The following is a 26,964-nucleotide window of genomic DNA, read 5'->3' as shown; positions in this document are numbered from 1 at the left end:
AAGAATCGTTTATTTAGCAAGAAAATTTGATTTTGGTTTAAACCATTGATATTTAATAAGATCTTGCATGATAGGACAAAAAGACAAGTCAATTTTCTTAAAATCTTATCGCAGATAGATCCTTATACATCAATGTCAAAACATGGTCCCGTAGAAAACAAATGCACGTCATTTGATTATATTAACCATTTTCAGGGCTCAACATGCGTGCGTTTTTCAAGTCAAGCTGCGGAAGCGTTTGGCAGGCAATTAGGATGCACCTGCCCCCGGCTGAGTCGGCTGCTAGGGTCAAGGTGCAAAAGTTTCTTTACGTGGCTAAGCAGCACATGATTCTATCTGGGTTTTCAGCTGCTTTTCGTGCAGGTAAATCGACATCAAGATTAAAGGTGCAACAACAGGTGCGATCCACGAGTCGAAAGGGTAGGTAAACTTCCGATTCCGTATATGAAATCAAACATCCGAAAGTTGTAATTAAACTATATTTATAATGATTGGCTAACAAATTGATATGAGTGTTATAAGAAAATCCTTGTTAGAACGATACCAGGTGCCAGATTAATAGCTTCATCGTGATTGGTCTGCCTATTCACGCTGGTTTCGTTTGTTAGATGCGTTTCAGCATTTTGCTGTATTGAGTGATTGATAAATGTTGTATACTATCAAAAATCACCTCTATAAGTGAAGAATTATTAATTAGAGCTGTTAATAACAACTGGTCTGCCATTTCTAGCTGTTTAGGTTCCGCTATAAGTGCATCTATGGCTCATTAAAGACAGAGACACTAAAAAAACCCTGGTACGATTATAACGAACTAAAAACTAAAAACCAGTTCTTTAACTCGCCAACCAGTCGAACAGTTTTACTTTCTCTTTGAGATTTTGTCTTATTTCTTATTTTGTAACAGTTTCAATATGTGTTTATGAGCGTGGGCTTAGAGGGTTTCTGAATATTCCTACACTTTAAATAGTGTTATATTCCCTATAAATAAAAACAAACAATAATGCAAAATTTAAAAAAAATAGCTCGTACAATAAACGAAAAAACGTAAATGCATTTCTAACTCATCAATATTAAGATTGAATTTGTGACTGGAAGGGTCGCCTCGAAATTAGCGGTCCAAATTGCTTTAGTTTCAGCAAGCGTTGTTTGGATAAATTGGACAATATTTAAACAGCGAGGGGACGAAGAAGAGAAGACCGTTAGAATAAGCACATCTGCCCATGAACTGACCTCGTAATCTCATCGGATCTCCCAGTTACAAATCGCCAATATGGTATTATCTCACATCCCCTACTGTACAATTGTCTAACATTCCATTTAAGAGAGATATAAAGCTTAAGGGATAATTTCATGTTTTAACATGTTTAAATTGAAAAGGGGTAGCCAATAATATTTACGTTGTTTAATTTGTTTTAAGCCTATAGTTTATCATCAATGCAGAATAATGCCGAAAATGTTCGAGTGGTGCTTTCTAACATTTGCCATGTGTGTGCAATACAGACTAAGCGAGGAAGAAAGAAATAAAAAGAAAAAGAAAGAGAGAGAAAGAGAGTGAGAGTGAAAGAGAATGAATATCATGTTATTAAAAAAAAATCATGCAAATTAGGTCGCCAACTATCTTTCTTGCAATTAACGAAAAAGAAAGACACAGAGAGGGAGGTGATAAATAGAAAACTCGAAATATAAATACATATAACATCTAAATTCAGCATTTGAAAAGGAATTGAGAAGTATTTCGAAAATCCTGTAATATTGAAAACATGCATCTGATTTTTATCACATATAAAATAAATGCTTCATAGAGGAACTAAAAATATTTACACTTTTAAATTTAAATAAATAATTAAAATTAATTTTAAAGAAAAAGGAAAATTAATTGTAGTTTCTTGCGATAGTTCGCAACTGCCGGTTAGGTTTAAAATTTCCACTTGTAACAGCACATTGATATAATAACAATATTGATTCATAAACGCAACTTTTTCAATATAATAAAATAAAATAATTTAAATAGCTTTTATTTTAATAGTTATCAATATATTGATCTACTAACAATATTTTTATTTCCTGCTCCCTTGCGATAGGATCGATTAATTTGATAAAATCATTTGTAACTTGTGTCCTCGACGTTAAAATCCATGCATAACGATAGAATGATCCACTAGTAAATGTGTATATTTCTTTACTGATATACTGACGAGACCGAAGCCGCCAATTGTGTCCATGGATATAATTTCAAATGGAAAGTTTGAAGTACACAATTTTGACAATAAACCAATTTTTCGGGTTGATCTAGATTTATTTTTATACATATTAAGCAGTTGTTACAGAATTAATTGACTAGTTTATCCATATTCCGGAAATACTGAAACGATCCTATTTTCTCAGCTCTCTGACTACTACCAATATGACCATAAAATTGGTGTATTTTATCTACCAAGTAAACCAAACTTTGTAGAAACATAAATTCTTTTTCGGTTATTTATTGTTTTAAAAATTATATCACCATCTTTTAATATGTCGTTCGCATTTTCAGTTTCATTTTTATTAGAATTTTGATCATTCATTATTTCTTTTAAGCCAATCATATTCATACTTTCATCATTCTCAAAATTTTCTAATAGTGCATTTCTAGATGCAGCATCAGCTTCCATATTATCTTTACCTTTCTTTATAAATCACTTTAAAATTATATTGACACAAACATGACATCAAACCATCTAATGTTTCATCAGTTCTTGATTTAAATTTTACGTTTAGAAGCCGTTTGTGATCTGATGTTACAAACTCTTTACCGTTAAATAATTAATTTCATTTCAACCAAAACCTTACATAAAAAGATTAATTAATTGAAAGAAATAATTTGGTCAATCAAACCACTAAATATAATGGATTTAACTATTAAATAATGTTGCCAATAGGATAGTGCCTCTTTTATTGCAAGACATTCTAAATATATTATTTCTTTTCTTATTTGACCTGGAGTTAATTTCTTTGAAAAATATCCTTCAGAGTGTAAAATTCCATCTTCCTGAGTCTGTTTAAGAACTGCTTTCTGTAAACTTATCTTTGTCATAAATAGCCAAAATGGGGATGAGGTATTGTTTAATTTCGTTTTTTAATTGAACGTTACGTTTTTCGGTAATAAAGTGTGCAAAGGTGCTAACCTTTTCTGCAGTGGTCAATAAATTTGTGGTAAAATTAATCGACACCAACCATTGGCGAACCATTTTTCTTGTCGTTTGAATTTTTGGATTGCTCTAAGTTCATCTTTGACGATTTTAGATTAAAGTTGCTTCATCTAAATTTTTAATGTATCCTCTTCAGCATCTTCTTTTTGTTCATTTAAATTAACTTTATAGATCGGCTGTATTTTTTATTACGACAAACTTGTAGTGAATGATAACGATTTTTATAACCCCGTTTTTCACATATTGGACATGATTTTCTCTCACGTGTTTTAACGATCTTCTTTTCCTCATAATTTTGATGCTAAATAAATATTACATTTTTTATAACAAACGAATCGTTAGCTTTTTTTAACTCTTGTATTAAATTTTCAACAATTTTGATTTTATCTCTTTCTAACTTGTCTCGCACTTTCAGAGGAAGATAATAAAATATTTGGTAAATTCTAAATACTTCTGGTATATATGTATCTGCTTCAAGCAATAAACTCTCTTTTTAAGCACAAAATTAATTAAAGATCTTGATATATATTTATAATTAAGTGCATCTCGAATAGGAGATCAGCTTTTTTTCTTAAGTTAATAAAAATGATCTTTTCCAACTGTCCCAATCTGATAATGAGAGCTTAAGCAAATTACAATTACTGTACCATCTTTTACACTACCTTATATAAATAATTTTAAAGTTCTACTTTTGCTGTTCTGTCCACTATTTTATGTTTAACACATTTTCTCTCATATAGTTGCAACCAGTTTGCAGCCTCTTAAATTGATTTACAAATATTTGTTTCTACTTCACTCAATTTTTAATACATTAGTAGAAGAATTTTTTTGTCCAATTCCTGAATAAGTTTTGTTAAAAAATTATTGTTAGAAGTGCCGATATCATCTAATAATTCATTCATACCATCTCCTTATACCATTCTTCCAAATAATGATTCTTAAAACAAAAATTATCAAATTAAGGTTTTTAGTTGAGGGGAAAAAAATCAGTGTCACGAGTGGGATTCGAACCCACGATCTTCGGCTAGATACACCGACCACTTGAGCTGTCGTGACCTCGATCCACTCGGATATTAAATTCCCATCTCAACCTCTCCTTTTGAATTTTTTTTTCCTTTTTGCCATTTTTCATGTTATAATGATTTTTCTATCACTTTCTACTTTACTAATGGATTTGAGAGTATTGGCAATTGTTTGAATGCCTATCAATTCCTTGATGTAACTTAAATCTTTTGTATCATCTGGTAGCAAATACCATACAATTTTATCACTGGGTAGAGCAGCCAGGTCGTACTTATTATCACCTCTTTTGATAATGTGTACATGTAATTTCTTCAGTACTGGCATTTATTTGGAAAGTTATTCAACTTGTAACTCTGTACTAAAACGACAATACTCAATTACTAAACAAATAGAATTGAATAACAGTCAATATTTCAGACTTATTTCACAGTAACTGTCTTTTCACTGATCGACCACAGGATCCACATTTGAATTCATTAGTTTAGGAGACCAGCCCGAAGGGACGTTTTAATAGGAATGTTGGTTTTATTAACAACTTTTAGTTTTATATGACGATTCCCGTGAGATAAATTATCAAAATATTTTTACATTTTAACGCTACATCGTATTTTTAAGGACACATTGACTTAAGACAGATTCTTACTTCGGAGGCGCTTCCACCCTGCAATTAAGACGGTCCACTCAGTGGCGCCTTTATGAATTATGAATATAGTGCATATGAATTGCTAGTTAAACGGGCTCGTTGCTCTCAGATGTGATAATTAACCTGAATGCATTTGTCGTCCTTTTATAGAAATAAAATTTTATTGCCGGGATGGGGAAAATCGGGCACGACTTTTTTTATTTTATTACCTCCTTTTTTGACCCGTTTAATTGTAGCTTGGGAATTCTAATTTTAGAACACTCCAGGCTATTTTAATGGACCGCCGGGCTATATTTAGAACTGGACGAATTAGCAAGGCATCAATTCAAATTAAAAAAAAAAGTGTGTAATAATACTTCTCATGCACCTGTCTTGTATCAATTATCTAATAGCGTTATGTAACTATAATAATTATCGCTCGCCTTTGAACTACTAACACATATATTGATGTATATTGTTCTAAAATAAACTCAACGCTTTATCGTTTTAGTACTTATATTATAATTCATGTAAAAAAGTATTTCAGTCATTTGTCGTAATGACATTGTTGACGTAGCAGCAAGCTTGCTTGCAGTAACAAAGGTTTTATGGGTTTTTAACTTCTCAAGTATTCTGTACTAAGTTGTTTAATTTTATTGTTCATACGATCATTAGAAACGGTGATCGTAGTGCAATAGGTATCTCTAGCTGGACCTAGTATTAACTAAAATTAATCAAAGTATAACACCTTAAATACCGTTCGTACTTTTCGTATTCCTTGGATTTCCAACGTATAGAAATGAAAAGCGGAATTGTAATTTGGGGCCAGAAGAGCGACAGGTGAATTATACATTTGGCGGTGAAGCTCAAGATAAAATCGGGCGATATGACCACCAAAATAAGTGTGAACTGCCGGGTTAATAACCGAGTAACGTACTTTCTTACGTGGCTGAGTAATGAGTCTGATATTAGGTTCAAACTAAAGTTTCTTCATAAAGGCCTTATCAGATAATTTTTACAAATAAGATAATCACATTCTTCGGCATATTTCTATTTCAGTGTTAGTTGTATGGTTTCCTGCCTGCCATTGATTGTAAAACGAAGCTGCGAAAAAAAGACATTCTCAAAAAAGTTATCTCGCTGTTTTTCTTTAAACCCATTTCAGCTCTAGTCCGTTAATCATATTCGGCTTTCGAATTTGGACTTAAACAAACATCGGCATCGGTTAAAAACTTTTTCCGTAAATCTTGTTAGCATCAAGTTTGAAATAGATTTTTATAATTGACACTCTTGTGAAATGGTTATTGTTCATAAACATTTTCAAATTTAGACACGAAAGGGGTGCCTAAGTTATGTCGAAACATGTGAAGCACGTAACACGTCTATACTTAGAAACATGTGAAGCTTTTCATGACATCAGCATGAAGTAATGAAGTTAGTTCACTTAAAATAAATATTGAATACACTTACCCTAGAAAATTTGCTAAGCAAAATCTATATTAATTGAGCACGTTTTTTCAATTTGTTAACATTTTTCACTAGTTTTGACAACAACCACACAAACCAAATTTTTTACAGAATCTCTTACAATATTGTGATATACAACAACAATCAACTGAGTACAATGCACTTTTTTAAACATTAGCCCCAAAGCAACATGAATTAATGCGGTGTGTGCTTAGTGTTTGTCTTAATATAGTAGAGGGATGGAAAGACGGATAGATAGGTAAATAGATAAGTAGCTTCATAAAGATACGGTGAGATTTTTTACTCTAATTACATATTTAATTTAACTTAAGAAAGGCATTGTTCATCATTAGGTTGAAGGACTAACTAATACACGAAGTATTATTTAAAATTTTCAATCTACAATTTTTTCCTTATTTTTATGCGTATGTGCATATCTACGATTATTAAAGGTTTGTTACAAGAGGTCGATACAAACGTGAAGGAAATTTTATTTCCTTTTAAACTAAGTAAATTTTAACCTCCACCATTCTGGGTAATACTTAAAAAAATGCCCTTCGATTAGAACAAAACGTTCACACAAAAATTAATTGTCAAACACAATGCATAATAATAAATTTTCCTAGACCGTATTTCCGTCAGTGGAATTTTATGGTAATCTCAAATTGCAATTATTTTTGATTACAGTACGTCACGCCATGCATATTTCTCCTATTAACTTTATTAGCGAGAAATGTACAAGATCTGTGACGCGGGGACTTAATGAAAAACCGTTTTCCAAGTACAAATTTAGAAATGTCTTTGATGTTTTCCATATTAAACGTCCTTTTTATAGAACGGGCAGGACATGCTCTCGCACGAATGTAATTTGAAATAATCGAGTTCAATGTATATTACAACTTTCATCTAAATTATACGCTCATTTTAGAAAGTAATTTCTTTTATGACAAAAAAAATCTTAGTTAAAGAACGATAACGAGTAGTTAAGTAAAATTTGATTACCTCTTTCAATATTACCGTGTTTTATATTATCAATCACTTCACTAAAAAAAATTATTTTATTTTATTAAATTTTGTTATATTAAAGGCAAAAGAAAGTAAGTTTATTTTAAATTTAAAAAATTGACATCTATATGCCCCTGCGTGTATATGCATTATTTTTATATTGATCCAATAGTAATTATTTTCTTTATTGCATGTTACACTATACCAATAAATAACTTGCTATTAGAGCCATGTGTAGCACATTTTTAAATCTTCTTAGTTTAAAATGTCTTGAAACTATCAACCATACTTACAGAAAAAGTGAATATAGTGTGTCGAGATTAGTTTTAAATAATTCTATACGCTATCTTTCAAACAATAATAACTGCATCTTAGTAGAGGTTGTTATGTGCCTATTACAATGTTGTTACTGTGGTTGTGTTGTCTTTAAAATACAAAAGTGAATAAAGTATTCATTCACCGGGCGAGTGAAAGCATATGAATCTCACAGTCATTTCACTACAGAGGAAAGCCTTTCAACCTTGCCTTGACGTACATTGGTGACCGTGCTAATAAAAATTTGCACTGGTGACTATCCCGTAGAAATCATTTGACCGGTTGAGTTATGTGCATGTGGAAAAACATATCAGCTGTTATGTCACTACGATCCGTCTTTTCGTACTGTTAAAATCTTTCAAATTAGTATCAGTGGTCATCGAATTCAGAATTCGCACAAAGAAGATAGGTGTATATACGATCTTTTAATTTATTTCACAAAGAATGAATCAGATTAAAGAAATTTCAATAGGGTAAAATTCATGGTCATCTCCAATGGGGGATGATATCCGAATGGTTACCGAGTACTCTTCTTACCTGTACATAATAGGTGCATGTACCTCGTCCACTCGCAGATGATTGTAGACAAAATGAAACTTCTAGTAAGTAGACTTAGAATAAGATGCTATGGAAATAGAAGGTGTATGATTTTGATATTATTTTACCTAAAGGCATGAGTTTTAGAAATGACATAGCAACACACTGTGGTAAAGAAGAGGTGGAATCCATCTCTTCTTTATTTAAATTGCAGTGGCTTGATATTGCATACTGTGGTATCTGTAGAACCAGGATACAGCAATATTTTCTTTCTAAACCTAATGTTGAAAATATGGTTTAAGTACTCACGTGGTTGAGCGAAGGCGATGACCTTTTCCATGGAGGCAGAATAATCGTCCTGCTCTTCAAGAAGAGCTGGCCCCGGCTTAAAAGACTGCGGCTGGTCTCCCTGCATCGAATACACATCCATGATGTACTCTAGAGGCGGTATCCTCGGAATCTGCCTTCCGGTGATATTGGGGGCGGCGGAAAAGCCCAGTTTGGCTAGGATCTGCTCCTTGATGTTGGCCAGGCTGATGGAACGGAGTTCCGTCCGGAGGAGGCAAGCGGAGCATGTGCCCGCTGACTCGACAGCCCCCACGAGGCACCCCACTAGCAACAAGGAGTAGCCAAGTAGTGTCATTCCTCACTGCCGGCCAGCCCTGCGCTTACAACACCTACAGTTAGCCCCACTACTCTCCCACTGTCTACCCCACCCTTTCTCGCACCCCACTTCTACATTAATAGAGTCATTTTTACATTTTTAAATATTAATTATGAAGAAAGAAAAGACATCAGAGGGAGTTCGGAAACAATCTAATGGCAAAGAAACGTGTCACGATAAGTGAAACTTAATAATTTGCACAATTTCAACAAGATTCTACTCCAGTTCTGAATCACAGTCGAATCAATTTAAATGCATAAAGAGAATACTAAGTTTTTAAACCAATGCATAACCATCATATGATAACTATAATTAATTAATATGATCCCAATTTCCTTCCATCAAAATTTAATTAATTTAATATACAATCACGACATAAGTCACAGTTTAGCGCTGAATATAAAGGCCAACAAAGTAACCTATTCGAAATATTAAGTGAAAAGTACATAAATAGAATAGAAACTTTATACTGATTTACACTAACCAAACATAATTTGGTTCTGCATACGAAAGAATAAAGAATCCGATTAAGATATTTAATTTAACAGACAAGTTCTTAAATCAAACACGATCGAATTAATTTCTTTATATATATATATATATATAATAAAATCTTTGGTCTTAATCTTTGAATTGGTGATAAAACAAATAAGTACTATAAAAAAAGTATTGTATATTTAACTGCAAAAGCGTATGTATTTTTTAATGTAAATAAGGATATGATTTAAAAAATACGAATAAATTTAATAATTGAGTCAAGAAAAGAATGAAACACGTTTATTTATTATAATTATAAACTAGATTAAAATGACAATTATACCAAAAAAGACCATAAAGATAAAGCCCTAGGGAAAAAAACGCTCATTTCCTTCGTTTACCTTTCGAAGAATATATCCTTTCTATTAGGACTATGAAAATTTAATTTCTACTTTAAAATATTAACAATACGAGCAATATGAAATTTTGATTTTTTCAAGATTCTTAAAATACGCAATATAGAACGTATTGATCTTATTTTAGTGGTTCTTTAGCAAATTAGCACTTCCTTCTAGACTGGCGAAAGTTATCGTTGAAGAAGGGTCATATGAGTCACGAGACGACTGAAACGAACAACTTTAAGGGAGAAAATGGGTATATCTACAAATCAGTTTTTAGTTTTATTTTAATAGAAGCCATACATTTTAAGTTGTAAATAGATAACCATACTTGCTATACTTTTAAATTGTAATTGCACAGTTCTGATGATAGAGTTAAATTCTTTGAAAGCACGACGAAGGAACTAGGTATTTTCTTTTAAATTGGCCTCATCTTTGATCGACATTAATGAAAATTTTAAAGCATAGCTTAAGCCAAATTTTAGGTGTGGAATTTTAGTGGTAATCAAAGTTATTTGAAAAAACTATTCAAAAACAAATTGTATATATCGGGTTGTCCGGAAAATAATGCAGGATTTTAAGTTTTCATTAAAAAAAATCTATATAAAATATTCTGTTTACGTTTACAGGATTACTCATNATATATATATAGAGAGAGAGAGAGAGAGAGAGAGAGAGAGAGAGTTGTCTCTGTCATTTAAAGAAAAAAAAATTGCCTAATAAAAACGAATAAGGTCAAGAAAAAACCTCAAATCAAATTGATTATCAAATACAATATGCTTTCCTGTTTTGACATTTGGCTGAACGGTTTGATTTTACAACTGATATACTACATTTTTAGTTTTTCAATTAAAAAATAACATAAATTCAATCTTGAATATGTTAACCAACTTTTTCTTTTTAATTTTGCTTTCAAGCTTGCAGTTGGGTTAAGAATATAATAATTTTAAATAAATATTACGGTCGTTCAGACCGAAATATTAACGTTTCGTAAAATATGCAGCGAAATTATTTTCAAAAGATAACAAAATGATAATATTTGAAATTAAGGCGAACATGTCAAAACCGTGTTTGAACCATATTCGATAATTTTAAATACAAACACTCAACAAAGAATCCATTTCATACTCAATTACATTCTACAGCAAAAACGAATCAATTTTATGATTGAGTAAACAAAAGGGATTTATATTAATCAATACGAAAACATTGAACAGTAAATCAAATTAATCATACCATCCGAATCCTTTTGTTGCTGCGTTAATTACATTCAACGGACCGCGTTTATTTTATAATTAATACATCAAAACCAATCATTTCAAGTTCAGTAATGCAGATTGTAACAAACAAATGGAAAGGAACGAGAAGGAGGCAATGGACTTTGGAACCTGTCGGAGGCAAAAGTGCAGGAAGGCTAAAAGGCGGAGTACAGNGTAAGGGAAAACCAATTTAATTCAACTTAATTGTTTCTATTTTTTCAAAATTAAATTCACACTTTTTTAAAAATCTTTTAAACTTAAATTAATACAAAAAAATAAAATCAATTCACCTTGAAATAATATAAAAAAAACTTAAAATATAATTGAGACGTATTTAAACTAAAATAAATGAATTCCTGTTACTCTATGCGCAATCCCCAAGGAAATAAAATTAAGGAAATGAGGAATAGGAAAAGAACTCACAAGATGAATGCCGTTTTCTTGAAATCTTCTCATCAGATGTTTTTTTTACAAGCCCAGTTGAAGCAGCTACGTACGATGTGGATTCTTCGATGTCTTCCAGTGGAATGTCCTCTGTACTCCGCCTTTTAGCCTTCCTGCACTTTTGCCTCCGACAGGTTCCAAAGTCCATTGCCTCCTTCTCGTTCCTTTCCATTTGTTTGTTACAAGATGATAAATTCATGTTCAGTAAAATAAGACACATACACACCGATTGGTTCGAATTATTTTCCTTTGTGACAATTGCATTCAACTGAATGAGTTAATTGAATACACGAAATTAGTATTCATTTCCCAATAGTCAAATTTAAAAGGAAATAAGACTAATAAATCAAAATAATAATTGCGGAATTAGGTCTGTCTAACACGATCTGTGTTGAGCAACTAAGGTTGCTTCAAAATAACAAATCTTAGTTATAATAAATGCAGGTGTGTTTATTTTACGACCAACTCAAATTCAATTTAGTTAAATTTAAAATCCAAATAAGTAAAACTGTATTATGTACAATTATAAAAGTACAACATAAACGCTATGAATGAAGTAGGAAAATTTTTTTGAAGAATTATTACCAATAATTGAACATTTAAAATTGAAAAATTCTAAGACATATAACATATTTGAATATGAAACATTACTGGTTCCATTAATTATATGTAATTATTATCAAAGGCCATCATGAATATAATTTAACTTTTAAAGATACCATGGATAATTCGTTAAAGAAGAAAGATATGGAAAAAAGAAAAATATATAATGAAATTTTTAAATCTGAATATTTGGAAAATAGCAAATGTTTTATTACTATTATTGTTCTCTAAGTAAAAAGCAATTGGTTGAGATAGGCATTTTTTTAAATGGAACAAGTTTTGCCCTAACCATCGCTAGAAGTTTGCTTTCTATATAGTAAATTCTATTACCCCCAAAAACTTCCATTCTATACATATCCAATTTCAAACAAAACTGACATTTAGCTCATAACCAACGAGATAAAAAATTTGGTACCCTATGCCATCCGAAGAAATTTTTTCCCAAGGAACATCAAAAATTCATGAGCATGCTTATAATTTTAAATTCGTTTGCTGCCAGCGTGCGCAAAAAAATATTCGGGCTGTGTTATTATGTATCCATTTTTAGCCCCATACTAACTAAATAAAACGAACGGTTAATTTAAACATAGTTTCCTTCATAGTTTTTTTAAAAGCATGCAACAAAAATTATGAGCTTAAAATAATGCACACGAAACTCGGGACGGTAGGTATAACAATTTATTTCTATTCAAATTGAAAAATTGTTGTTGGTTCGGCGTTACAAACAATTGCAAAACAAATGCAACAATTTGGCAACAATTAGTTGGTTCTTTTAAAAAAAGTTGAAAAGTAAAGTCCTAATAAATCACACTTAAGAATAAAATCAATATTTTTCTATCGAGCGCGAAATTACTCTTGCGTTGTGTTAATTATATTAAACAGAAAAGCGCAATGATTTAACCGTGTGACATTAATTGGAAGTCTGTATAAATCAAATTGTAACAATTTTTGTTTTCCATTTTGTGTTAACTATATTCACTTCAAAACTAAGTACGGAAGCAAATAAAAGATTTGTAATTAACTTATTCTTTGAAGAAAGAGATCTGAATAATATACATCACGTAATATAGTATCATGGTATGTTCTGCAGAAATAGCGAAAATTGCATCCACAATACATGAGATCAAAGAGAGAAAGAACGAGAGAGAAAATTATACTCGGGTAAAAATTGTAAAAGTAATTAATTATTAATTAAAATAATTAGTTATATTTTGCGAGGTAAATTCAGTATGTAAGTATTTACAAAACAATCAAGTTTGAAGTATTTAGTTAGGATTAATTATTAACAAGAATTTTACAAATACAAGTAATGGTGCTTACAAAATTAGGTCGATAATTTTGTTGCTTTTAACTTTTAAGTGCTAAGTACCAGATTATTCAACCAACCCAACATATTGTAAGTTAAAGTGTATTTCTGCCATTATCTTGATTGTAGTGATAATTTTATGAAACTATTTGAGTAGGAACGTGATGCGAATTGGCCACCGGAGAACGGTTTGAGCATGGGAAATTCGAGCAAAATTCTTACGAGCTGACGTCGAAAAACATTACTTCTCTCAGAACAACAATGCAGCAACAATTGGTACGCATCAGCAAATACGCATTAAGCACTATTCATTACCAAGAATACTTGATATAATAGGAAGTTCAGATTTATAAACTAAGTCTATAAAAAGATGGAAACAGATAATTTCATATGTTAGATACTTAGGGATGTAAAATAGAGAATTTATTATATTTGCTTGATTTATAACGAAACGAAAATGCTAAATATTTTTTATTAAGCTAACCACATGAACAGGTTTTTCTTAATTGAGGAGATAGAATTTTCGTGATATATTCCCTGCCTAAACTCGTCTGACTGCCACTACAGCGAGGATAGGCGCACCAGGGTGATCGGGAACGATTAATTCCACGTTCGTCAACCCGCAGATCACTTAGAGAACTCTAACAAAGCACTAGTTTATCTGAACTGAAACCATTTTTTCAGAAATACTTTTATAGTTGAAGATATAGCATTTATGCTATTTACATAATTTGTTACATTACTACATTAACACTTTGTACTAGAATGTGACAATGTACTTTATACTCTTTGGTTATGTTAACATGTACAGGGGGGGACAAGCGTTACAAATAACAAAAAACCCTTTTGTTGCAAATCTCCAATTGCCGGTGGAGGGGAATGAAGAACCATTTCAAACTCATTAACGAATTAGTTTAAATCGGGGCAACTTGCCATTGTTCCCCTACATCATTCTACCTGACCTACATCATCTTTCATACTTGGCTTTTGTTAGCCCTCACTACTTCGAAGCAGCTCTTCTTTTCTTTTTCGTCAGTAATCATTCCCTTCCAGTCAGTGTAGATCACGTAACGGTCCTCCTTAGTAATTTCCCATAAGCAACTGGTACACAATAGAATTCATTAATAAATTACATTTATCCTAAATTTCGGTTTGACACTCTTCGCGTACATGTATTTAATTGAGACTAAACCATAAAATGGCTACATGACTTTTCTTTTCTACATTTTACCGAAGTACGAACCATTTTTTTAATGTATAGTTTTTCATTTTTGCATGAAATAAAAAAAACAGATTTTCATAATAAAATTTATGATTTTGAGATGAAAAAGAATATCGAACACAAAATATAAATTAGATTTGCTGGCCTATTTATTTTTATGTGTATTTCAATTCCAACATTCTCATTAACTAATCGAGCGTTTAATATAATATGATTCAGAAGCATCCTTCGCCGCAAGGCGTTGACAAGGAGCTCATCGCTGTAAGGTAAAGGTCCAGGGTTCGTATTCAGCGGCCCAATGTTTTTTCGAAACAACGGCATCCAAGGGTTCATATAACCTCTTAGTTGAAATACCCAATAGCCAAATATATAAAAATTGTTATATTATTAATTAATTGTAGGTATTTTAATACTGAATAAACGTTTAGATTAGTGCACCTACGTAGAAATTGTGTTGGATTTATATAAGCTCAAATCTGCACATGTACAGAGTTGAGTTTATCACTTCTCTCAGTCCACCTGGAGTTGGAATTTCCAATTTTTGTAATTTACAATAAATTACCGTAGGCCTCCAGAATCACCCACCTCTGTTGCTTGGCAAGTCCGGGATTAGACCTCGGTTATCCTTCCAGCTACCGAGTTTGGGGTCAACAACTAGGGCAATTCAACACCAAATGTATGCAGTTCCTAAATTCAAATCAGTTTACACGCACACGCAATATTAAATACATTCTTTCCTATTTACATACCATTCACTCATTAGTGAATACAAAATATTCCTCCATCACCCTTCACACATTTATATAACTAACCTAATTAAGGGTCGATGAGGTCCCTCATTGGCCCCCTTATACTACACATTCACGCCAATAAATACGTTCACTTTCAACACAGGCTAGGTACACAAAACTCTCAGTGTTATATTCAATTTAAAAAAAAACACTGTTTCCTTAAAAAATCGGAACAGGGGACTCAGATACTCGCTGCCGTGCTCAAGCAAGATTCTCATATCGAGCGCACTCCTACTCGCCCTCTATATAGAGCCAAGTAGTTGCACTTTCAATTAGAGCACACCAAAAACCTTTCTCTAAACACCAGACGCATACGCGAGCTTTGGCCCAAAAGTAAGGATCCATGTGTCAACCTCGCATGGCCTATCCTTAATCGGGTGCGGATAACCCTTCTTCGACCTTTCTGATCTTTCAGGGCCACCTCTCGGCAGTGCTCTTGAAACATTTTCTGCCACCGATGCAGCTACCTCCTTTAATCATGTTTTTATTGCATTTTAACGTCAGAGAACCACCGGATCGCGGTGGTTAAGTCCGAGGTTGGGACTTAGCCGCCTCGTCCGCCTTTTCGTTACCATTCAGGCCGCGCTAACGACCACGTAGAAATTATTTACTGCGAAAAATATTGTAATAGTAGCCATCAAAAGTGAAATATGGTTATACTTTGGATGCTTAGTGCTATTAGGGACATGACAAAATTGGTTTCACCTTCCACCGTTCTTTATAAACTATCTAAGAAAAGTATTTTGATTTCATAGCACGTCTCCAAATTCGAGAACAGCTTTTAAGACTTGTGAAAATAATATATGTCCGTAAGACCAATCAATGAATCTTGTTTTTAGTGCACCGGTTTAATCTCTTTTGTAGATTTTTATTTAAACAAAATTATTATTATTTAAATATTCTAACTTACAATTTAACATGTTAGAAATTGATTCTTTTTTATGGAGACAACAATGCTTAAAATATGCTTTGGCAAGTCATAGCGAAAAGAGGCGTTCCCAAAATTCAGGATCACTAATCACAACTAATCACTCATAAATCACTGAGCGCTCTAAGCTAGATTCATCAATTTATTATAGTTAATAGCCATAATTTTTAACATTGCAGGTAGATCTTTAAATTTGTGAATCTTTTATATCAATAGAGTTTCAAAGTCCGATTGAAAGGATATATTCCTTGAAAGCTTGACGAAGGAACTGAGTGTTTTTCTTTCATTCCAAATCGTCTTTCCCTGACTTTTTACATACAATTAAATAGTCTGAGATCGTAAAGGAAGTTAGTAGGCATAAAAACTTATTAGTTACAATTATGTTAAGTAAGTATTATATGTATCCTAGGTATAGTGAATTTTTGTCTTCTAGCACAAATAGTCGTACAATTACTAATTGGAAAATACCAATAGATATCAAGAAGAAAAGTACTAAATACCAGAAACAACGAATTTATAATGCGTTATAATGCATTATAATGCGTCGGCAAAGTATGTCCTAAAACCTGGAATAATTTTTAATTGCGCAAATTTATTTATCCTGCACTTAACTCGTAAGATCTAGCAAACATAATTGTACTACACATATAATTATACTGTAACAGTACATTATTAAAAAATATTTTCATAGTTTCCGATCATTATAGTCTGCAGAGCCTCACTGATAGACAACAAATCACCTACAGGTTCATCATTATAACAAACCGGATTGAAAGAATTAAAAACAGCCATTAGAGCTTCGTTTTTACTTATGATTGCAAAACCTAAACTGCCTAAGTATTTATTAATAACAGCAATTTAAGTATTAATAACTATCATACTTCATTAATGCTACATTAAACGCATTAAGGGATACAAATTTATCAATATTTTTACGACATAAACATAATTCTTTCACATTATGTAATGTATATGAATTTCTTGTTACACAACAAATTGGTCGCTTAAATTTGTATTATGTATATTTTATTATCACTTTAATATAAATCCCCATTATCATTTGTCAGTAACATTCTTTTCCTCTCAATCCAACTCGTAAAAGTGCCATAAGATTATCATAGGACGTTTGAAACTGTGAGCTTCCGATTGATTTGTACTGATTTTGATTGCTTCCTCCAACAGCCGATGGTTTAATTAAGCGAGGCTTTTATGGGCCAGCTGTGATTCTGCCAGATGTTGGAGCCAACGTGTAATTCCTCCTGAATCAATGTCCGACCCTTTTCCGTCAGATGTGCCTCCAACCGAACTCCTTCTTCCTACATATCAACCTATTCTTCGGCCTATTTTAAATTTGACGGCCCGTTTCCTGGTATTTTTCATCCACTGAGAGAAAATGTGGCGATTACATTTGTCAAGAAAGAATAAATTTCTTTCTATCATTTATCTTTATATAACTCTCATAATATCTTAATAACGTGATTATACTATTTTAAAAAGAAATTTTAAATAGGACATAAAACATTGTCAGACCTGTCGAATAGTAAACCATTTTTAGTACTACGAACGCTAATTAATAACTTTTTTCAAAATACAGAATAAATTGTTTGGCAAGAAGGTAAAACGAAACTGACTCACTTACATATTTCAAATTTGTCCACCAGAAACTGTACAAATTATCTTTATATTGAAGACAGTTTTGTTGCGAGACGCTCTAAAGAAAGTTTTTTATGTTTAACTCATCGAAAGTGACCACTTAACTTAAAAATTTGATTGTAAAAAAATAAGAATATAAAATAATAATAAGAATTTTACTGAAGATGTCGTGAAGCTGTAAAGCGTGTGAGTGAAACGTAAACTAGCGAGAACAGATAGACCGGGTAACGAGATAACTCAGTGTCCCTCAGTTTTCAATCTATTTATCCATCCGCAGACTTAGAAACACAAAAGAATTTTTCGTAAGTCACATCCAACCTTCTTAAATTAATATAAATTTATAAAAAATACATTTATCCCATTTTAATAGATTTTAATCAATGATCGTCGATTTGTAAAATCAGATACGATTCGCTACTTTATTTTTATCTTCTTTTTCTCGTTGCTTAGTCGTTTTCTCAAATGAATGGTATGATATATATTATTAGTGTCTAAGCCTTTTTTTTGGGTTAATCAACCAGAATGGTACGTAAGGAGTAAAATAAAATATTTTATTAAAGGATAAAGAAAAATATCTTATTATTATCATCATTATTTTTATTATGATCGTTGTTGAACCTATAATAATGTGGTATAAATTCATGTAGGTTTATTCCAATTTTGTAGAAAAAATTATAAAACCTGTTCGATTTATCCATTTTCCACAGATTTTTAAATTATAAGGTCTGACTTACAACCGTTGACTTAATTAATTAATTAATGATTTTTTCATCCGTTAACTTTTTTTGTATATGTTATTTAAAAAGTGTTTCTTCGAGGGTGAGTTACGGCGTCTCCCTCTTTTTGACATGTTATCACCAGTTTAAATCAATTGGATTTCATGACGGATATTGACTGTTTAATCGGCTTCCCCCTTTCTGTGGTAATGATTGTCAATAGGACTGAAATAAATCGCCGCCTTAGAAAACAAAAATTCATGAGTCTTTACCGTATCTTATGAATTAAACACAAGCGACTTTTTTATACGAAGATTTTTTTCGTTTATTGTTCAATGTGATAAGACCCAGAACCGGTTAAGTATTGTACGAAGACGAAATCCTGTTTCCGAGTCTTTTTGTTTATTTTAATCGGTAAATTCTTTGTGAATGCATCAAGCGCAGCAAGGGCACGATAGAAGCGATATGTCATCCGTCCCGAGACGAAACAGGCTACGTAATAAATCAATCCTTTTCTCCGGGATTACCTGCAATTGCCCCCCCCCCTACATCGTTCTCAAGGGTAATTTCGCGAAATTACTGACTTCCCCTCGCCCTATCCCGGTAACCCAAATTTATCCGAGCGATTATCTTGACCCGGTTGCAAATGCCATTGTTTTTCGCAACAGGAAGAGATGAAAAAGAAAAAGTGCCTTGCGCTTGCCGGCGACGGCCTAGAGCCAGTATCAAACTAGTATCGGTAACTGTACGTGGGACGTGATGTTAAACTAAAGCAGCACTGATACAGTTAGGTAAGAGACAGCATTGACAACAGTAAAGTTAACTCTGTTATTAATTGCACGTCAACATTAAATAAATGTCATATGTGACTAAATGATTTAGACCGCGCCCATATCAAAAAAAGAACAATGTATTTCATGCTTTAAAATTGAATTTATTAACGTCACCACCCTCCTTGTGATAATTTTTAAATAAAACCAACTTTTATTTACGACATCGTCATCATTTTACGATGTTTTTAAACTCTATTTTAGCTAGTATAATATTTTACATAATATTTTTACATTTTACAAAACAACTTTGAATTTAATAACAACTTTAATTAGACAAATTTATATCAATACAATATACGACAAAAATGATGTTTGATAAGAATTTCTATGTTATTTGTTTATTATTTGTAGCACAAATACGTGCATTATAAAAGTATTAGTTAAAGTGTATGAACGATCATCATGTCGTGTATAATAAATTGAGCAATTATAACCTAACATGATAAAATATTTTTGTCGTCTCACTTTACAATATAATAATGTTACGTTTACCGATTCGGTTAGATTGTTTCAACGGTCGATAATGATTTATTTAAATTTTTAACATGTATGTAAAAATAACTCTTGTTGTGCAAGAAATATTTGAAATATCTTCCTGTAGTACAATACAACATTACTACTAAAACTCAGCAATAGAAAAACCGTTAAAACTTATCTTTAATGTTATTTTTTAGAAAGTTTGAAAATTTAGATTGAAAATATTGAAAATCAACTCAAGAAACCGGACACTCGTATTTTGTTGTTTATTTCAAACTATACGTACTTTTCAGTTACATTAATTATAACATTCTTTATTTTAATGTAAACTAAATTAAACGAGATTGGGAATTCATGAGGTTTTATGAAAATATGTAATTATAATGGTTTGGAAGTAAACTCACCAAAACACCAGCAAATAGAATCAATTGTTAGTTAAATTTTATGCGGATTTTCCGGTGTTTTGGTGAAGTTTCCGTTAAACCACATAATTAAATAATTTTTCTAAATCTCATGCATGTCTTACCTCGTTTAATTTGGTTAACATTAAAATAAGTATGTTGTAATTAATAATTTGTTGAAGTGGTTTGTTTTTGGACGACGTTTCAAACTTTATTCGGGTCATCTTCAAGGCATGTGGTTTTATTCTTGTGGTGTCATATTTGTTTAGTGGGAAATTGTTGTGTATTGTTGTAATTAATGTAAAGAGAAAAATACATACATATAGTTTGAAATAAACACAAAATACGAGTGTACGATTTCCTTGCGTTTTGGTGTATATAAAAAAGTGCAGTTTATAGATCTTCAAGAATTCGTTCCTTTTTTTAAGATGTATATATCAGATTGTATGTATAGATTATATTGTATATTAGTAAAAGTGTAAAATACAATCTACATTAAGTATTAATAATTGTGTAATTATACTTTTATTTCTTTTTCTTGGATATGAACTTAACTAACTGGATCTACATTTTAATACAAGATTAGGTATCGTTAAGCGAAAGCCCGTTAGAATTGGCATTATTTTTATTACAATTAATTAAGGTTTTTAGTTGAGATAAGACAGTCAATGGCANGCGTATCTAGCCGAAGATCGTGGGTTCGAATCCCGCTCGTGCCATTGACTGTCTTATCTCAACTAAAAACCTTAATTAATTGTAATATATTAATTGATCAAGCGGACCACGAAATTAGTGAATTTAATTATTTTTATTTTATAATTTATATAGTTGGGTATTTATGATTTATTGAGAAACAGGGTAGTTTAAAAAACCGAAATGATTAATTTAAAATAATGCTAAAAGCCGCCAAGCAACAAAATCTAAAACGATTCAAAAATTTTATTTGGATTGTCAACTCAAATATTAAAAAAAAAAAATACTGTTTAATAAAGTGTATCAGTTACCCATAATTAAGTCAATTTTATTCTCAAACAGCACGTGCAAGTTCAGCTGCATAAATTGCAATGTAGTATTATGAAATGTCAGGGTCATTTTTCCATTTTGTGAATTATGATTAACGTATCCTTTTTATTATGACTTTACTGATTTTTTGGAATGTCATTTTTTAACCATTTAACGACCACTATTGAAATATAATGACGATAAAGTATTGTGACGTTTCTTACTGAAAAACCTCGACATTGATAAAATTAAACAAATTTTAAAAAAGTTATTTAAAAAAAATCTTGTCCAACTTGTGGTTGTGTTATTTTTATTGTTCTTGCCGAAAAAATTTCCAATGAATACACAAAAAGCCGAATCATCCCTTTGATGTCTGACGGGTTAAAATTAAAAGGTAAAAAAGACGCAACCCTAGGATATAAAAGGGGGATCTGATGAGATAAAAATTTACCTGATGTTGTGTAGCGGACGGTGGGACTAGGCAGGTGCCATCAGATATACCTGCAATATATACTACCTTCCCCTACCACACCTGCTCACCCCTCTCCTTCATTTGTCAACATTAATTATTGTTTTTTATATCGTTTTTTTTCTTTATCCACCCGTTATTCGGCAGCCAAGAACGCTTGAAGGCAGTGTCCCATGTGTGAAGAGAGACGACCGACTCCCAACGTGAATACTAATTGCGCCTACTAGCAATTTACTAGACCCCTCGGGAGGGATTTTAACATTAATTTATAAAAGTAAAGAATAATATAGTATAAACACAGGTTTTAGGTATCAAACAAGCTTTATTAGCTAATATAAAGTTATTGTGTGGTTTTATAGTTAGTCAATTTTAGTTTACAGTTTCCCTACCTTTTTAATAGTAATATAATATTCTATTCCTTTCAATTACAAATAACACGTAAATAAATGATCAAATTTCTTTAATGGTTGCGATCTGAATGGATCCTCTGTCCTAAAATTTTATTCACTTTGGCTTTAATCCAATTTCCAACATTTTTATATTTGTTTCCTGTTTGTATCATTGTAAATATGTAGGTTTCAGGACAATAATGTGACCATATAACTGGAGTTCTCGATATAATTAACTGTTTTTTAGTGGTTTCAGAACTTATGGTTACAAGTGTCTATTAAAATATTACAAAGAATTTGAAAAACTCCGTTGACAAAGCGATTTTTTAAATAATTAGAAACGATATGAGAAAATAAACCTGTTTGGCCACTTTCAATATGCGAGGTAAATAAAATATATCGGCGAAGCAATTTAGACAATTTTAATTTTTATGATGGACAATGAAACAATTTTGTATTGAGGAAACAATGTTTCAAAAGGATTCAAATTTTTTTTTCTTTTTCCTACATGGAGTTTTTCTTATGTATTAATTTAATGTGTGGTGATTGGTGACCGTTAATCGATATTTATTTAGAAATCGTGAGATGCGGTCTGGTGTGATGTAGGTTTCAGAAAAACATTTTCTTCATCGTGCCAACATTTCACTCTCGACACGACACGCAAGAATGGCACAATTACACAAAAGACAAACACTTTCAGCCCTGAAGATGATCTCAATAAAGATCGAAACGTTGGCACGATAAAGAAAATGTTTTTCTGAAACCTACATCACACCAGACCNTATATCCTTCTCTTCCTTTTTCTTGCTTCAAATCTCATCTCTCTCTCTCTCTCTCACTCTCTCTCTCCTCTCTCTTTCTCTATTTCTCTCTCTCTCTCTCTCACTCTTTCTCTGTATCAGTCCAGTCTATCTATATATCTCTATATCTTATTTCCCCTTTCATTTTCTTTGTATTTATAAGATATTCACTACATTTTCCCCCATTGCAAAACGCTTAGTTATTATGGTTGGCAATAATCACTTTAAACGTAGATGGTTCATTTTCGTTTTTGTTGAAAACTTAAAATTATTTAACTTGAGTTAATAATTTTCAATATGTTTAACATTATGATTTATCGATACTTAACCCATTGGTATTTATTCCCAGACTGTTTTACAACCCTTCTAATCCCTAGTGGATAAAATTGGCGCAAGGAATGCCAATAAAACCTTCATTCACTTTTATAAGTTATGAAATAATATATCGTTACAACAAAACATAATTTTATATCAATAGTCTATGTGTAACGCTTGGGGGAGATTTTCGAAGTTTCAAATAAATTTATGTAAGGTTTTTTTACGGTGCATAATTAATTCTTAACGAGCCTGGAGTGGCTTATAAAGCAATTTCCAATTTTACGAGTCTTTCCTTTTAAGTAATTTACGTATTTAAATTTTGATATATGTAACAAGTGTGAAATAATCCAACGACATAAATGTAATAAATATGGTAAGAAAATTTCTTGAATTTTGTTTTGTTTGTTCTGTACCATGTCTCTTTCATGGTGAGAGCAGTATTTCTATTTGTTATTCGATAAACATGATTGGTACGTTGATTAAATATTTTTACCATTACTATTAAGAAATATTTGTTATTTTCGTTTCTTGTCCTGTTTTGTGAAAAATTAATGTTTTCTTTATTCAAAGATTATTCCAACTTTTCCTTAGTGCAGACAACTCTTAGCACAGAAGAACAAAATAGTTAATCGGCTAAATTTAAGAATTTAAACTATAAAATTAAATCCTAAATCTGCTAGTACCTAAAGATTGATTTTACCCAAAAGTTTGATTTTCTTGAGAAAAACGTTCTATTATGTGTAAAATACAAAAATTTAAATAGTCATCAAGATCTATCTCGTAAACACTTGAAACAGACGTTCGCTCGTAAAAAAACTGTTGCTTGTTTAGTTTTATAACGCAAGGCCTCATATTTCGCCGGTGACAGTTTGAAAATTATTGCACCATCCACACATCGAAAGAAATTAAAAAGTTTGACTATTAAAACTTTCGATATGAAATAAACAAAAGGCGCTTTGTTATTTGTAGATCGAAAGCTTTCCACGAGTGGACGGCATAATGAAATTGCCTTGGAATGAACAAAAACAGTACATCATGACATAGTAACGGTCAGCGTTTTCTTCTATCATAGTTGAATAAAGATTTTAAACGGGCTTTTGGTTCGATGATCTTTGCCAGTGCATCTAGTCGTTCACCTCCCCGGCCTTGATCACGCGGATGGCTTTCCATGCAAATCAGGATCCGAATTGGATTTCAGAATTTCATTAATTCGTTTGGTCCGCAATTATAACACCTAATCGCTAAAGTTAAAATTGATTGATTTATTCGAATTTATCCTATTTAAGAGTTTGGTTTAAGAGAAAATGACTCATTATAACAAGAATACAGCTTCACATTTGAAGAAATATTCCTTATTATATTATTTTTAACATTTTCCTAGCCAGAAACTGGTTCAACTACTCAACATTTACACAGAGGAAAAATATGTTCATAAGATTAAAACAAACGAACACCAGAAGTATATGCAATAACAAAAGTTTCTTAAAATAATTTATTTTATTACAAATAAATTATTACGACATCTTGAAACAATCTTCCGTGTTCTAAGTCTAAGACACAAAAATGTGATAAAGTACTGTATGGGAAATAAGACAAAAAAATGTATATTTTACGCAAATAAGCATAGAACAAGGGGCGTCGGTGGCCGCTACGGTTTAAGCGTTGGCACGGCGCTCATCACTGTAATGTAAAGGTCCAGGGTTCGAATCCAGCGGCCCTGCAATCGAACCCGACATACTTACAAATGTGCTTTTTTTCAAAAACACCGGCACCCTGATGGTTGATATAGGCTCTCCTGTTGCGAACCCTCGTAAAAAAAATTTAAAATTTTATTTAGCTATGTGCCGGAGACCTTTTTATATGAACTATTTACGTTACTCAAATGTATTAATGAGTTTTTCAAAATTAAAATATAAAAAAAAATGCAAACTTTTGAATGTGTGGAACCGTAAAACAGTGCACACTAAGTTCAAGTTTCATCATGGCGACTGAGGAGAGATAAAATAACGACGTTGTCAATTACACAGTAAATTCAATTTGAAAATGTCAATCGTTCACAAAAAAGAGAGATAGAGAATGTAGATAGAAAGAGATAGAGAAATTTTTTAAATCTCATTCTTTTAAGAAGGTACATAAATCCGAAACAGGTCAAGGGCAGTCAATTTTTTTCAAATCGCTTTTAAAATAACTAATTATCACACCAACATCAAATACAATGCCCTAGAAATATATTTTGTTAAGTGGTGAATTGTATTTATTTTTAATTAAACCGTGAATCAGTTTTTAATTGAAATTAAATAGTTGTTGTACTGAGTTTTCCTTAATTGACATGTTCACATGAAATTGATTCTTCTCAGTAATAATAAACATTCCTGATCGGATATTAAATTTGAATTGTTTCTAGATGAGAAACTACCCAGCCGAGTTTATTTTTGTAAGGCAGTGTAAGGAAAAAATGAACTTCAGCGGGAAAGAATAGTTGCAAAAGAATAAGAGACGTACAGCGACTCTGTTGCTAAAGTACACTTATAAAAGATCACCTGCTATCTTATAGACAATGCCCGGATTCCGATGTGACAAGTGAACCTCAAACAGATACAATTTATAACCATTGACGATCCCTATAAATACGCAGTGAAATACATTAAGATACATTTAATTCCATTCCCTCTGGTATAAAGACTTTTTTTGCTTATCGGCAATCTTCTAGACAAAGAGGGACTTTTGGGGGGACGTGCCCATGCACTCAAAGCGACTCGGTTGCATTCAAAATATTCCACCCTTCAACTTTTTTTTCTCTCTTGGGCGATAGAAACCCGCACTTTACACATCTACTTGCTAAACCGCACATACTTTGTGCCACGGTGGAAAGTTTTTACTAAGGTTTTTTCTGATGTTTTGGAATTTAAGTTGAACGTCCTACAAATATCACGTTTTTTAATGTGAAAAATCGGAAGTGCTTATTTCAATAACCCTTTAGTTTTGTTTTATAAAATCATTTAGATACAAACATTTTCTAAAAAAAATATCTAGCTCTATAGATCCTGTAGTCAGATGAAGTATTTTATTTTTTGAACTAGGAAGTTTCTAAGACCGACAATCATGCATTACATCAGAGTCTTACCGGTTGCCTATCGTTCTAAACGCAAATGCAAATAGACAAAATAATCAACCGGAGAGGGCCGAGGTTTGAAAGATTGAACTGATTCGACCCTAAAAGAAACACCAGGGTGCAATTTGCAAGCATAATCAGCATCTAACGGCCCGGATTTATGTAACGGGAGGCAAACGGCAATGGAAAACCGGAGCGGACCCATTTGGGACGTGCCTGTTTATTGCACGATTTGGCGAGAAGAAGACACAAGTCACCACACCTTGGTAACATTTGAACCATATCGATCCTCAATACATTTACGAGTTGAAGTTATTACGATTAGTAATTTATGCGTGGTAACGACACTACAGATAAACTAAATCAAAACTTAAGTACAATCGTTTTATTTTATATTTTTTTTAATGAACCATAAAAAATGGTGAAATCTTTTGGAAATTTTGAAAAAAAAGGTTGCATTTACTATATTGTATACAAGTGACATTTACTAACAACAATGTCGAGAGTTGAAACAAAAATTGGAAAATTCAACTTTGGATAGATGG

The 26,964-nt window shown here is 31.9% G+C and overlaps 2 protein-coding genes across 3 annotated transcripts in view; one reads left to right on the top strand and one right to left on the bottom strand.

The window, feature by feature from the left end:
- Positions 1 to 21,804, bottom strand: part of LOC106668632 (growth/differentiation factor 8) — a 51,343-nt gene extending 29,539 nt beyond the window's left edge. The window contains exons 1-2 of one of the 2 annotated variants that reach the window (XM_024226868.1): positions 21,783 to 21,804; positions 8,467 to 8,819 (exon numbers count right to left, since the gene is read on the bottom strand). In XM_024226868.1, the coding sequence (XP_024082636.1) occupies positions 8,467 to 8,800 (334 nt within the window). In that variant the 5' untranslated portion in view covers positions 8,801 to 8,819; positions 21,783 to 21,804. Of the gene's footprint in view, positions 1 to 8,466; positions 8,820 to 10,932; positions 11,123 to 21,782 lie in introns of those variants that run through there. The other variant, XM_014397563.1, reaches the window with a different exon arrangement.
- The window catches only part of LOC106668633 (transcription factor 15-like), a 75,506-nt gene that overhangs the window by 23,659 nt on the left and 24,883 nt on the right, over positions 1 to 26,964 (top strand). The gene's annotated exons all lie outside the window — the stretch shown is intronic.

The sequence above is a fragment of the Cimex lectularius genome, unplaced genomic scaffold, assembly GCF_000648675.2.
Source record: "Cimex lectularius strain Harlan isolate CLEC.00 unplaced genomic scaffold, Clec_2.1 scaffold7, whole genome shotgun sequence".
NCBI lineage: Eukaryota > Metazoa > Arthropoda > Insecta > Hemiptera > Cimicidae > Cimex > Cimex lectularius.
The sequence above is the reverse complement of the archived record's forward strand: the minus strand, read 5'-3'. Positions and strand labels throughout refer to the sequence as shown.